A 13927-nucleotide genomic window follows, 5' to 3' on the forward strand; every position below is an offset into this window, starting at 1 on the left:
TAGATCCTGGCCTGCGCACCTGGTTGTTAGAACAGCAGGAAAAAAATCACAGCAAATGACACCTTCAAGAGCCAGATATTTGAGGCCGACCCTCTGAGGTCCATAAGCCTCCAGGGGCTGGACCATCTGGAGCTGGGATTGGCCTTGGCGTCCATGGCCGCCTCCCCAGCCCTGGTACCAGGGATCAGGGAGGGGCTGGCCTGGGGAGCACTGGGGGCACGTGGGCTCCTGCCCGGAGGACAGGGTCCCTGAGCGGTCGTGGTTCTCCTTGCAGAGGAAGGCATCAACCATGAATGTAAGCTGTGCAACCAGATGTTCGACTCCCCGGCCAAGCTCCTCTGTCACCTCATCGAGCACAGCTTCGAGGGCATGGGCGGCACCTTCAAATGCCCCGTGTGCTTCACAGGTAGGTGCGCCCGGTGGGGAGCAGGTGGGGAGAGGGCAGGGGCTCACGGGCTCAGCCCTTCAATTGCTGACCCTCGGCAAGTGCTTCTGGCCCCTGTGGCCCTAGAGATCCTGGGGGAAGCCCCGAGGGATGCCCAGCCCGGTCGCCACCCCCTCACAGCTGACCCTGGCCCTCTCCATTTATACTCTCTGGCCTCTCTTCCTAGGTGGCGTAGGTTCCTAGCCCTCCTCCCACCCCTGCATTCAACTGCTGCAAGGCCGTTTCCCACCCAGCCTCGCCCCTGGGTTGCAGCTGGCCCTTCGCGGGTTCCGGGCTCTATCCAGCACCAGTGGGGCTCTCTCTTCACACACCTCCTGGCTTCTCCTCCTCCTCGCCAGCCCCAGCCCATGCTCCATCCGTGTGCTGGGCTGGAGGGGTCAAGAGTATCTCTGCTGGCCAAGTCCCCCACCCCCAGACTGGCTGCAGGCCCAGGCGAGCGGCTGTCCCGGCCCGAGGCGAGTCTCAGGGGCTCTCCTGGCCCCCCTCCTGCTGCCCAGATGGCAGCCGGTGTGCATGGGGGAGCCTGGCCTTCCACTGCCTCCCCCTGACATCTGTCGTCTGCCACGGCGGGAAGCCCACCCTGGGGAGGGCGCCTGGCAGGAGGGGATCTCTGAAGTGCTCACCTCCCAGACACACAGCTGCTTCGGAGCCACCTCCTGTGTGCGCCCAGGGCCAGGACTGCCTTGTGGACTCCTGCCACCGGGAAGCTGAGGCTGTGACCTGTTCCATGACAGACCCAAGAAATGGGCTTTGCTGTGGGGAGAGTCCCAGTACACTCACACCCCTCTGGGGCTCCCAAGAGTCTTGGAACACACTGGTGCCTCTCCCGCCTCAATCTCTCAACCTCTGGAGCCCCCACCCATCTGTTACCATCACACTTCACGGGCTGGGTCCGGGCTGGCACCAAGGGGCCTCAGCTGCCCCGTCTGCCCATCCAGGACATGGGGACCCCTGTGGGGGATCCAAGATGGTGACAACCTCAGCAAGAAGAGTGATTTGTATTTGTAGTGCATCTTCCTGCACCAGACACTGTGCTAAGCTTATTTAAGTCAAATCTCTGCTCTGCCACCTGCTAGCAGTGGGACCCAGGACAAGCCACTTAGTATTCCCAGGGCCCCAGATTTCTCTTCCATAAAATGGGGATGACTACAGTGCCTGCCTTACAGGCCTGTGCTGTATTCAAGGAGCTCACACGTGGAAGGTATCTGGCAAACGATGATGATGATGATGATGACAAGGATGGCATTCCTTGGGCTAATTATGTCAGGCCATCTTTTAAGTATTTTGCAAGTATTAACCCATTTGATCTTTCCAGCCACCCTGTGAGCTATATACTTTATTGATCCTCATTTTTCAGATGAGGAAATGAAACCCAGAGAGGTTAAGTGACTCGTCCAAAGTTGCACAGCCTGTAAGTGGCAGAGCTCATCTTCACTGGCTAAGCCCTCTCTAGTGGGTGCCAACCGTGTTCCCAAGAGCCTGCTGTTTGGCCGCTGTGTCCATGCCTGGGTGCTCCTTACTTGGGAATGGTGTGAGGCAGCTGCTCTGGGTGGCGGGGCTGGTGTCCCCAGTGTCTGGCCCCTGACGGCCATGTCCATGTCCAGTCTTTGTCCAGGCCAACAAGTTGCAGCAGCACATCTTTGCTGTCCACGGGCAGGAGGACAAAATCTACGATTGCTCGCAGTGCCCACAGAAGTTCTTCTTCCAGACCGAGCTGCAGGTGAGTGCCCTCATCTGCTGCACACACCATCCTGGTGCTCTTTGGGGTCCCCATTGGCCCCAAGGGTCTTGGGATGAATCCATGATGGTGGGAGCTGGTACTCAGCCTCACCCCAACCAAAAAAGCAACAGGTCCTGGACTTGGCGCTTTTGAGCCTGGAACCAGTGGCTGCCCTCCTGGCTGGCTGGCTGGTGTAGGGTGAGGCCTCTGGCCTCACCGGCCCAGTGCTCTCAAGAAAGCCAGACTGTAGCAACTGAGCCTGGAGCCAGAGTCAGAAGGCTTACATTTATTCTGTTTCTGTGTCAAGTCCTTTCCCCTTGGGGATTCCGTTTCCCCACATATATTACATGATGGTTTTCTACTGAGCTTTGGAGCTACAGCTGGTGGCCCGTATGGCTTGTGTGGCTGAGTCCTGGGGTGGTGTGTGGCTGGAAGCTGGGTCTAGCATCTTGGAACCTCCCATGTGCCCAGGAAAGCCAGGAAAATGAGAGCAATGGCTGCTAGGTTGGGACCTAACTCAGGGCAAGGGATGCCAGCCAGGGGTCCTGAGGCTGATGTGGCCCTCAGGTGGGGTACCACGGCCCCAACAGCTTCCTCAGCCCCCCATCCGGGGCCTGCAGTGGCTGGGGGGTCCTGGGGAAGGGAAGCTGCTGTGGTGGGCCTCCCTGGGCACCTGCAGCCACTCGCCTCAGGGTCACATGAGGCCTCTTCACACCTGTTGCTTGTGTTTGAGGACCAAGATTTGTGTCCAGGTGAAATCACCTTTTTACCTGCCAGTTTTTGCAAGAAACTTTTGTAATGCTGGAGAAGTAACACACCCTCCCAGACATGCTGCACACAAACAGGAAAATCACATACACGCTGTCCAATGGCATCACATATACACTCTCATGCATACAAACAGAAACATCATTTTCAAAGAGTAACACCACACACACACACACACACACACAGCATAACAGCACATCCCAAAAGAAGGCATCCTCAGGCTTCCACAGAAATACCACGCGTACACAGACAGTCCGAAATAGCACATCCTGAGAGTAATACCGTTTGTGGTTGAGGTGCAGATTAGGTTTTGCTGCAGTAACAAACATCCTCTAGATCGCTGTCTTCAAATAACAAAGACTTCCTTGCTGCTCAGGTTACATATCCAGGCAGATGACAGGGGAGGGACTCTGCTCAGGACAGTCACTCTGTGACCTGGGCCTGTGGCAGATCCACCTCCTTTCATGTTTGCATGGTCCTCAAGGTAGGAGAAGAGGTGGTGACCACAGACCAGCTCTCAAAGCTTGACCCAAAGAAATAACCCACTTCTCACTCCCACATCATCTTGGCCAGAGCCTATCAAGTGGCTGTGCCCAATTTCAAAGGGGTGAGGAGGGGAACCCGCCCCCGTGCCTGGAAGGAGAGGAGACCTGGCATCATCATGCCCCCAGGGACTAGCGCACAGCATCGCCCACACACAGGTGTACCTGCCCACCCTGTGCACCCTGCCCACACCGCCCTGCCGGGGCTGATGCTGCACTCAGCACTTGCAACCCCTCGGAGAAGAGGCCGCGGCCACAGCAGAGTTGTAATGTCCCTGGAGGGCAGCAGTGGTGGCCTCTTCAGGGCTGAAGGGGTGCAGCCATGCCTGTTGTAGCGCGGCCCGCCTCATCATGCTGCAGCCCGTCCGCTCAGCCAGGCCTGGACCCAGACTGTCAGCACGGCTGGTGACAGTGGCCACCTGGAGGAAATGAAAACAAGCTCACAGACGGCACAGGAGTGATTCACCATCTGACAGGGTCCCATAGTCATGGGCTGACCCCATGCTAGGGCTGGGCAGGCAAAGCTGACAGGCCTGGCCTCTGACCTTGAACTGTGCCAGGTGGTTTGCTGGGAAGCCTATTTCTTTCCACCCTTTGGGCAGCCCCTCTGAGTTCCTCTAAGTCCTTGTGTCACTCACATAGCCTTCATCCCATCACAGTGCGGGACAGAGCCAGGCCCAGAGAGGGGATTCTGCTTCCAGATGACCACCAGCAAGGTAGTGACCCCCTCCAGGGCCCACTGCTGTCTCCCCATTGCTCCACGAACTGAGTGTGCACCTCTGTACTGAGGCCTGTAGGGGACAGCTAGCTGCCCCCGCTCATATTTGACTCAGGAGGCTGGTGCCAGCCCTGATCGGCGTCCATCCAGGAAGACTTGCTCATGCATAAGCCATGCATCTTTCCTCCTAAGTGCAGTCTGTGCACACCTCACCCTACCTCCACCTACCTTACCTGCCTGGCCTAGCTACCAAAATAGGCCCCAGGTCCCCAGACAACGAAAGCTGTTTATAGCCCAACACACAAGCCTCTTTTACACACACTAGCTCATATAAACTAGGATTTACTTAAGCTTGGGGCTCGCTCAGCCCTCTGGTTCCCCTGCATTGTCCAAGACACCAGGAGAGGGATGACTGCTCTCCTCCTCACTGGCTTTGAGGTTTTCCTAGAGAAATTTCCCATCCTACCTTTTTCCAGCTTCGTTGGCATCCCTGTGCTGGAGGCTCACCTTGTGATGCAAGGGTTTAGGGAGCTGCGGTTTCAAACTGGATCTCTTTTCAACTACACCCACCTGGGGCTGCAGATGTCCCAGACACCAGAGTGGTTTGCGTGAGCTGGTGGTTCCCTGGGTCACCCCATCAACCTTTAAGGCAGATCCTCAAATGCCGAGAACCTCACTAAATTATAGTCTTCATGAGTCACTATTTTCTGCAATTAATGATTTTAATTACAGACCATTTAAATGTGGCAGTGTTGTCGCAACGCCAAATCTATGCAAATAATGACTTTTGTTAAGTGACTTGAAGAGCAATTTTCTGGTTTTTCTGAGAGGAGGTTTATTCAGGCAATGAAAATTTCATCATCATTACGCTGAACCTGGGGCTGGCCGGCAAGTGGGTTATCCCCCAGGGTAACATGCGGGGGCTTGGGTGGTGCAGCAGGAGACAGAGCCTGGCCCTTGCTGGGGTCTTGACTGGCTCTCCCGGCTGTGTGTCATGTAGGTCCTGCGGGGAGAATTGGGGAAGCTAACATTTGTGAGCACAAGCGACTCTGGGCTGAGAGGTCTTGAGAAGGTATGAGATTTAGGATTGTCCTCACTGTAGGACCAGAATTCCTGCTGTGGATATAGAGGTAACAGAAATGGGATCAGGCTCTGGCAGTCTTAATCTGGTCTGAGTGACGGGTCTGCCTCCAAAGGGTATGTTCTCTGAGGATGCATTAATAAGAGCACAGTTGCCAGAAAGAGGGAGGTGCTGTTTAATTCTGAGTTCAGCTGGCTCTGCCCAAAGACTGAGATTAATTTAAAGGACTTTGGACAAACCAGGATGCATTTGAACAGGTGCGTGAGAAGGGACACAATGTTGCTATTCATCTGTTTAAAGCATGTATACGGAGGGCCCATTATGTACAGGCACTGGATCCAGGACCTGACAAGACAGTGGTGAATGAGGCAAAGAAACACCCACAGGGCCTGCATTCGGGAGGGATTGATAGACAGTTTCCAATAGTGGTCAATGACATGAAGAGAATAAAACCAAGTCATAGGCTAGAGCATAACAGGAGGCAAGATTGGTTACACCTTGGTGAGTATGGTCAGGGGGGGCCTCTCTGAGGAGGTGGCATTTGAGCTGATGCCTAGAAGGTAAGAGGGAAAGAGTGTGTGAAAGAGAGTCATGAGTCACCCTGTGGCCAGTGTGAGCTAGGTGTGTTGCTGGAACAACAGGAGGAGACATGTGGCTGAAGCAGTGAGTTGGGGGAGGGTGTGAAGGGGGCTGGTGCATGGAGCCCAGGTCATGACAGGGTTTGTAGGACAGCAAAGGCATTTGAATTTTATCCCCATTGTGATGGGAAAACAAGCAGGGAACAAGCAGGATGATTTACATCCTGAACCAACATTTAAGTTTAGTCTTTGAGACACACTATTAAGAGAACTGAAAAGTCACAGGCTAGGAGAAAATATTTGCAAATCACATATTTGATAAAGGACTTATATCTAGAACATATTGGAAAAAAAACTCTCACAACTCCATAACCAAGGGGGAAAATCAACCAAAAAAAAAAAAAAAGAAAGAAAAGAAACAAGCTAGAAATTTGGGCATTTCACCAAAGAAGATCGTACAAACATTCAACATCATTAGTAATGTGGAAAGAGCAAATGAAAACCACGACATCATGCTCTGTACACTTAGTAGAATAACTAAAATAAAAACCAAAAAATGGCGACACGAGTGCTGGCCAGGGTGTGGAGGGGCAGTTGGAACACTCCTATGTTGCTGGGGGAATCAGAGTGGTACAGCCACGTGGCAAAATAGTTTGTGCGTTTCTTACAAAGTTAAACGTTCAGTAAACCTGTGACCTTGCCATCCTATTGCTGGGTGTTAATCTCAGAGGACTGAAAACACGCTCACACAGAGACCTCTACATGAATGACGTAGTGCTTTATTTATAATGGCCCCAAAATGGGAACCGCCCCCCGCCATGGTCCCTTCCCCGGTGGTTGGATAGACAGATATACATTTATACAGTGGACTCATCCTCAGCAATGAAATGCAGCTACTGCTATCCACAACGACAGGGGTGAATTGTAAGTGCCAAGTGAAAGAAGCCAGAATCAAGTCACTCCATCCTGTGTGGTTCTATGTACATGGCATTCTGGAAAAAGGCAAAAATATTGGAATAGAAGACAGACCAATATTTGCCAGGGACTGGAGGCGGGGGTGGAGGGGTTGGAGGCGGGGAGAGTTAGGGAAGCCTGAGCAAGGTTCGTCTAAACACACACACAGATGCAACACACATGCCCCACTCAGCCCAGGCAGGGTGCTAGGCTGTGGGCATCGAGCCTGGCTTCGAGTAGCTTTTGGAGAGCTGTTTCACCAGGAGGAGACTTGGATGGATTGCAGTGGGAGTGCGGGACAGTCATCTTCAAGTGTGTCATGCTCTGTCGGGACCAGGGGTTCTCAGCTTGCTTCCAGTGGCCCCCAGATTTCTGGTAGTGGGTGAAACTCAAGATTTTGGTCTCTGATGGTTACGACTCAGGCATCACTCTCTGGAGAGAGCTCTAGCAAGATGAAAATTAAATTATAGTGACACAGGCATGGCTTTGGATGCCAAGAGCAGAAAGTGCCGTTGAGTTTTCAGTGGTCCCATTCCCAGGAACCAAGTGCCCTTTATCAATGCAGTGACGCTCTGCCTCTGCCTCTTTCTGCCTTGCATCATGTTCTCTCTGCAGCTCCTCTATATGTGGAGGGAGGTGGCTGGTACCGCGGGGACTTCTGTCGATTCTGCTGAGACAGACATACCTGCGTATTTCAACCAAGGGGATTTAGTGTGGGGACTTTGTTTCACAAGTAGCCAGAAGGAACACCCAGCTAGCCCAGAAACGGTGACTGCGGTTAAGAGCCAGTGCGCAGGCAACAGGTTCTAGATCCCCGGAGTGGGAATCTCATGGCTGAGCTCAGGTCAGCTGTCTGACCCCGCTCCGATGAGCTGTGGCCCGAGATGGGGCCACACAATTCAAACCAGCGGGGGAAGGGGAGCATGAGACCGGTAGACACTACAGATGTCCGCTATTTGGGAAAACTGTCTACAAATGGAAGAAATGGAAGGTGGTGAGGTCCCTGTCAGTAGAGGTGTGCAAACAGAGTGCTTGTCTGAAATGCTGCAGAGGGGGAGGCAGGGAGCACCGTCTTTGTGAGAGTGGCTTTGCATCTGAAGCCTTGCTCCATCATTTATCATCTGCAGGTCTCTTTATCTGTAAAATGGGGGCATTAATAGTTCCTACCTCATACTTGTGTTGTAAACCCCTTGGCACAGTGGCTGGCACGTAGGAGGAGCTTGGTGATTACTAACAACTACCTGTTATTATTATCATTTACTATTACTATTACCTTATTATTAGCATTATTGTTGTTATTAGTAGTGGTAGTATATTATTAGTATTAGCCATTTGAGGGTCAGATGACTTTTTAGGGTCCCCTCCACTTGGGGTTTGCTGTGATTTTATGATTTCTGGCCTAAGTTGGAATAAAGGGAGACTAAATCTTTCCTTCTGTAGCGCCCAGCCGGATGTCAAGGCCATGGGCCCCAGAGGTCCACACGGGGACATGGGAGGAGCTGGGTGCAGAGCACTGAGGCAAGGGGGGAAGGGCATGCAGTGGGGGCCGGAGGCGGGGCTTCTAGTCCCCCTTTCTACATGTTCCCGAGTGCCTTTAGCCTGGGCCTTTTCCCTGGACATTGTTTCCCCAGCTGCGCCCCAGGTTCAGTGGAGGGAGGTATGCAGATTTAGTTGGGGATGGGAGACAACGCTGTAAACCCCGGTCTCAACCGGCAGGGCTGTTGGCCTCGCATTTCCAGCCTCGGGCCTCAGCAGATGAAGGCCTGCGGCCCTGTGGGCCCCTTGCCAGGCGTTAGCTGACCTGAGGGGAGGGGCAGGCTCTGCCCGCCCAGCCCAGCTGTCTCTGAATCCCCGTGGACACCTCTGTACCCACAGACAAAGGCAAGGATGGCTCTTCCTTCTCCCCTTCCTGAGAGCCTGGCCGCAGCCCCATTCTTCATTGTCACTGAGGGAATGCAGGGGCAGTAGGGGGGTGAGGGGCGCCGATTCCCAGACACTCAAGGTGGACCCCCCACCCGCCGAAACTAGACAGGAAGTCGTAACAGCCGCCACCCTGGGTGGATCCCGTGTGAGCCTGTTCTCAGCATTTTGCGTGGATTGTCTCAACACAGTCCTGGGGAGTAGGCACTCTTATCCCCATTTAGAGATGTGGAAACTGAGACTCAGAGAGGTTAAGTGATTTGCCCAGGGTCCCTAGCAGATGTCAGAGCCACTCACAAAGCCAAATTGTCTTTGCCACCAAGGCAAACAGAAACCCTCCAAAGTTTAAATGAATTGCCATTTATATGAGCTAATAGATTTAAATGAGGCCTGCGGTGCTGAACTATAAAAAGCCCCGTGTCAGGGGACCCAGAAACTATTTTAGTAGTTGGGCCAAGCAGGTAGCACAAATAGCAGGAACAGGGGATGCAAAAGAACCTGCTGGCAGGTGGGCCCAGGCGGAAGCACCCTGGGGCCCGGGCCCTGTTTGCCAGACTGGAGCTCACGGCCAGGAGCCTGCAAACCTTCCTGCGACGAGCAAGGGGGTGAGTTCAGCTCAGGCCAGGCTTGGGGAGAGGAAGGCTGGGTCCAGTCGTGGAGACAGGGACCTCAGAATACCCTGTGCTTCCGCGTGCTGCCAGCTTCCTGCTTCCCCGGCTTTGCTGGGTGCTGCCACAGGAGGCTGAGCAGGGAAAGGTCTCCTGTTGCTGGACTGTCTAGGATGGGGCGAGGCTGTGGGGAGCGGTGGGCCGGCCCGGTGCCCTGGAATCTCGGCTTCCTCATTGACAAAGCCCCGGGGCCGCAGGAAGCACTGCCTGAGCCGGGCCCGCAGTGGCAAAGCGGCCAGCCCGGCGTGGAGCGGGTGCATTTAAAGGATTAGTTCACGCTGTTTGCTTGTGTGTGCCTAATCACGCCGCTTCCAGCTAAATGATTACAATTGATTAAAAGCAGAGCTAGGTATTCTAACTAGCAACCTGGAGCCCTTCCAATGGGGCAGGCTGGGCCCTGCCAGGCTGAATCCTAGTCCCCAGCCAGGGGGAGGTATCTGTGAGCCAGGGGCGTGGTCTGAACTCCAGGGGAACCCTTGCTTCTTAGCCTTTGTGAATGTTTGCTTTACCCTTCCCCTCATTCCATTTTCATGTAACAAACATTTACTGAGTACCTATTATAGGCGCCGACCCAGGGCCCTGGGCTTGTACACTGGTCCCTGTTATCATGGAGCCGACATTCTACAGGAGACACTGATGATTCGTCAGTAAATACATGAATGAGGTCATTTCAGATTGTGGGATTTTGAAGACAGTAACACATTGCATTGGGACAGAAAATGAAGTGTGTGTACACATACATGTGTGCATCTGTGTCCGGGTGCGGGGGAGGGACCGTTGAGGGTGAAAAATCAGATCAGGTGGTCAAGGAAGGCTGGCATTTCAACTGAGTCCTGAAGGTTGAGAAGGAGCCAGTGTGGGGAAGAGCCCGGGAGCTACCAGGAAAGGGAACAGCCAGTGCAAAGGCTCAGAGGCAGGGGCAGATCTGGGGAGTCTAAGGAACAGAGAAAAGGGCATTCGGGTCAGAGAGGGGTGAGCAGCCTCCTGTTCTGTACTTGTGGGCTGTTCTTGTCTCGGCTTCTGGGATGCACCTTTCTTGCTGAGTCTTCTGCTTGAATACCTTTCCCTTCCTCTCAGTCTTCAGGCCCCAGCTCGAGTGGTCCTTTCTCTGAGAAGGCCTCCCTTGTGCTCCCTCCTTGGGCTTCTCCAGCCCTGCATTTAACCCCCGATCCCTTGCCTGTACAGATTGTCACAACATGTCTGCACCTGACTTCCAACCCTAATGTGAGTTTTTGGAGGTGGAGCCTCTTTCTGCCAGCCAGCCAGCCAGCCAGCCAGCCATCCACTCACCCATCCACCATGTTTTACCATATTTGTTTTTAGCACCTAGAAAGTCTTTAGCACCTAGAAATAAAGGAAAGAGAACACAAACAAGGAAAGGGGGAAAAGAAGGAATGTTGCAACTGCAGATTCTAGAAGCCCAATTTTCTAAATTTCTGGTCCTTATAAGATGGGTAACCAAGGAGCCAGTTTCCTTGCCTCTTTGCGCTGCTGCTGTCAGATCCAGCCAGATAATTATAACTAATAATAATTAAAAATTGAAAGTGCTCTAGGCACATACTTAGCATTTGACTCTTTGGCTGAGTGTTCTGTGAGGAGCACCGTCTTCCTCGTTCCTGCTTTAAAGATAGCCCGATCTGTGGCACCCACCCCTGCAGGGAGAGCCAGGCCTGGCTGGGCTTGGCCTGTGGGAGTAAGAGGGAGGTGTCTGGTGACACCCAGCAGTGGGGCCGGGCAGTGAGCACCTGTTGCTGGCTTTGGAGTCCTCCCCAGGTTGTCCCACCTCCACTGTTGATTATTGCAGATGCTTGTACTTTTCTGGCCTCAGTTTCCTAGTCTGTGCAATGGAGTAGGTCCTACTGCCTCGGGATTCGTGAAGGAGAGTCCACGTGCAGAAAGCACTTGGAGAGCACTTAGAATATAAAGCTTCCTGTAGGTCATTACTGCACATTTCAGGGTGTGATCCCTTTGTGTGTCCTGCCTTCCTCACTAGGGCAGGAAACCAGAACCCAGCACAGCCCAATTTCTGTTCATTGTGGCAATATGGTGCGGCAGTGCCGTGCCCACACTGTGTGCCACAGCCTGGCTGCAAATCCCATCCCTGTCCACCGAGCCGCTGTGTGACCTTGAGCAAGTCACTGACCCTCTCTGATCCTCAGCAGATGTGGGGTGGGTAATAGTCTCTTCCTGTGGGTGTTGGGAGGACCAGAGGCAGTGGTGTCTGTAAAACCTTCAGCACCTGGTCTAGCTGGAATCCGGGTTCAGTAAGGATCTGCCACTCTTGTCACCATTTGTAACCAGGCTCTGCTGCCCATGGGCTTTGGTTCATTGCTTCACGACTCATTTCTCAGCCCGTTGTGCAGGGATGTACTCAGTGCAGCCCATGAGTGTTGGCTGAGCACCTCCCATGTGCCAGGTGTGTGCCGGTGCTGGGGACACAGAGAGGCCTCCATCCCTCAAGTACGCGGGGAGAGGAGCAATGAGCTGATGAGGACAGACAGGAAGAGTGTTGACTCCGTTTGTGGCTTAACCTAGTATAATACGCTGCACGAGAACCTAGCATCATAGCCTGTCATCTCAGTCCTGTCTCACTCAGCAGAGCTACTGTAGCCAGTAGAACCCAAAGCCGGGCCCCATGTGACATTGCAGGGGTCCCGGGGGCCTGGGCTCTGCCCCTTCTTCGCTGTGTCTCCAGGCCTGTCCATCTGTCTCTTAGTTGATGCACTCTTGAGTGGGGCAAGGCCTTTCCCACTCACAGGATAGTGTATCGTCATTGTCACCGTCATGCTCTCTTGCCACCACTTAGGGGAGGTGAGCCTCCTGGTGGGCCGTGTGTGGTTTAGCGTCTGCATCTGGAGAAGCCTGAGGGGTGAGCACTGACGCTGCTCCTTGTCCTTCTGCGGCCGGACATAGGCCCTCACCCATCACCACAATGTAGTCTGGGAGCCTGACTCCATCTCTCCACATGTGCAGTCTTTTGAGAACCCACAGTGGCCCCACAAGTGTGGCATCTTATGAGCTCCATGTCATAAGTGGGTAAACTGAGGCTCGCCAGCTGCTAGAGGGGCAGAGCTGTGAACACAGGCAGTCTGACGCTAGTGTCTGTGTTCTCGGCCCCGAGGCTGGGGCAGTGGGCTTGCTGGTGACTGTCAAGCCCTTAGGAGCTAAAGGCAGGCCGCTGGGTGCTGGGTGCAGGCAGGCCTCACCTCCCAGGAGGGCAGGAGTTCCAGAGGGTGACTCAGAGGCTGCACGGCTCCCGGGGCACGTGGATGCCTTGCTCTGAGTGAGCTGTGGCTGCCGTGGTCACTGCAGAGAGGAACAAGGAAGGGACAGGCCCAGGAGAAGCCTGCGCCTGGCTGTGCCCAGATGCCCTCGCAAGCCCCGGGGCTCTGCCGGCCTGAGCGATGAAGTGTGTGGAGGCCCAGGTGGGGCTGGGGGGCTCCCCTCAAGGGCCAGCTCTGGGCAGAGATGGCACTTGGAATCGGCCTCGGGCTGCCCGTCTGCCCATCGGAGCCTGTCATTCATGCCCTAGGGCGGGGGGCCAACCAACTTTAGAGGGGCACCATGCCATGGTGACAGATGGGCTTGGGGGAGCTGCCAGGAGCCTGAAGCCGGCGGCCATTGTATGTGTTGTGAGCCCAGCCCTTGCCGGCGCTGTCCCAGCCGGGACCGAATGCCTTCAGTTTCTTAGAAACAACAATACTAGAAGAGTGGGTGCACGTTGGTCCAGGGCTCCCAGGCCTCGTACAAAGCCCTGCCCCCGTCATTGACTTAGACAAAGAGGCAGTCGATGTACAGGAAAGACCCAGGACCTTGGGGGCCAGACGGTGTGAATGTCAGTTGCGTCTTCAAGGTCCCTGTGACCTTGGGCATGTGACTTCCCCTCTGAGATTCACCGTCCCACCTGGGCAATGGGTTGATGCTGCCTCTCAGGGAGGGTTAACGCAGGGATGCCCCGTATTGTTTGTGAGACACGGGACACAGTGCCTGGGCCCAGGAGGGCCTAACGGAGGGGTGACGGGGATAGAATTGTTGTGATGTCGTTGTCCCACTTTCAGATGGGAGACTGGAGATCATGCCACACAGTAAATGGCAGAGCCGAGCCTGAGAGGCCAGGAGGGGTGGGGATCAACCCCAGGGATGATGGGGAGATCTTTGCATTGATTATCCTGTTTTGTCCTCAGGACAATCCTTTGAGGCCAAAGTGGTTGCTCTCCCCATTTTGCAGAGGGGGAGACTGAGGCACACTAGGCAGTGGCAGAGATGGAATTTGAGCCTGGGCAGTCTGGCTGTAGAGCCTGAGCATTGACCCACTGCCCTGACACCGGGCGCAGGCTTTTTCCTGCTGCAGAGCCCCACACGTGTGAAAAAGGAGGCCTGCTTTGTCTCTCGGCACCACAGTCTGTCTGCTCCGCTTGTTGGGAGCAGGCTGGCTGCCCCCACCCAGGGCTGGGTGGCTGGGGGTGCTTGGCCCCCTCCGGTGGAGAGCTGAGAAGCGGGTGCTCTCGGCGGAAGCCCGGATGGCACTCTTTG

At 54.5% G+C, this 13927-nt stretch overlaps 1 protein-coding gene across 7 annotated transcripts in view; it reads left to right on the plus strand.

Moving 5' to 3' along the window:
- ZNF423 (zinc finger protein 423) overlaps positions 1-13927 on the plus strand; it is a 313363-nt gene that overhangs the window by 283364 nt on the left and 16072 nt on the right. For all 7 annotated transcript variants that reach the window (XM_074370793.1, XM_074370789.1, XM_074370792.1 and 4 more), the window contains 2 exons: positions 275-406; positions 2050-2165. In XM_074370793.1, coding sequence (XP_074226894.1) covers positions 275-406; positions 2050-2165 — 248 coding nt within the window. The remainder of the gene's footprint in view (positions 1-274; positions 407-2049; positions 2166-13927) is intronic.

This window comes from Camelus bactrianus, chromosome 9 (assembly GCF_048773025.1).
Source record: "Camelus bactrianus isolate YW-2024 breed Bactrian camel chromosome 9, ASM4877302v1, whole genome shotgun sequence".
Classification (NCBI taxonomy): Eukaryota; Metazoa; Chordata; class Mammalia; order Artiodactyla; family Camelidae; genus Camelus; species Camelus bactrianus.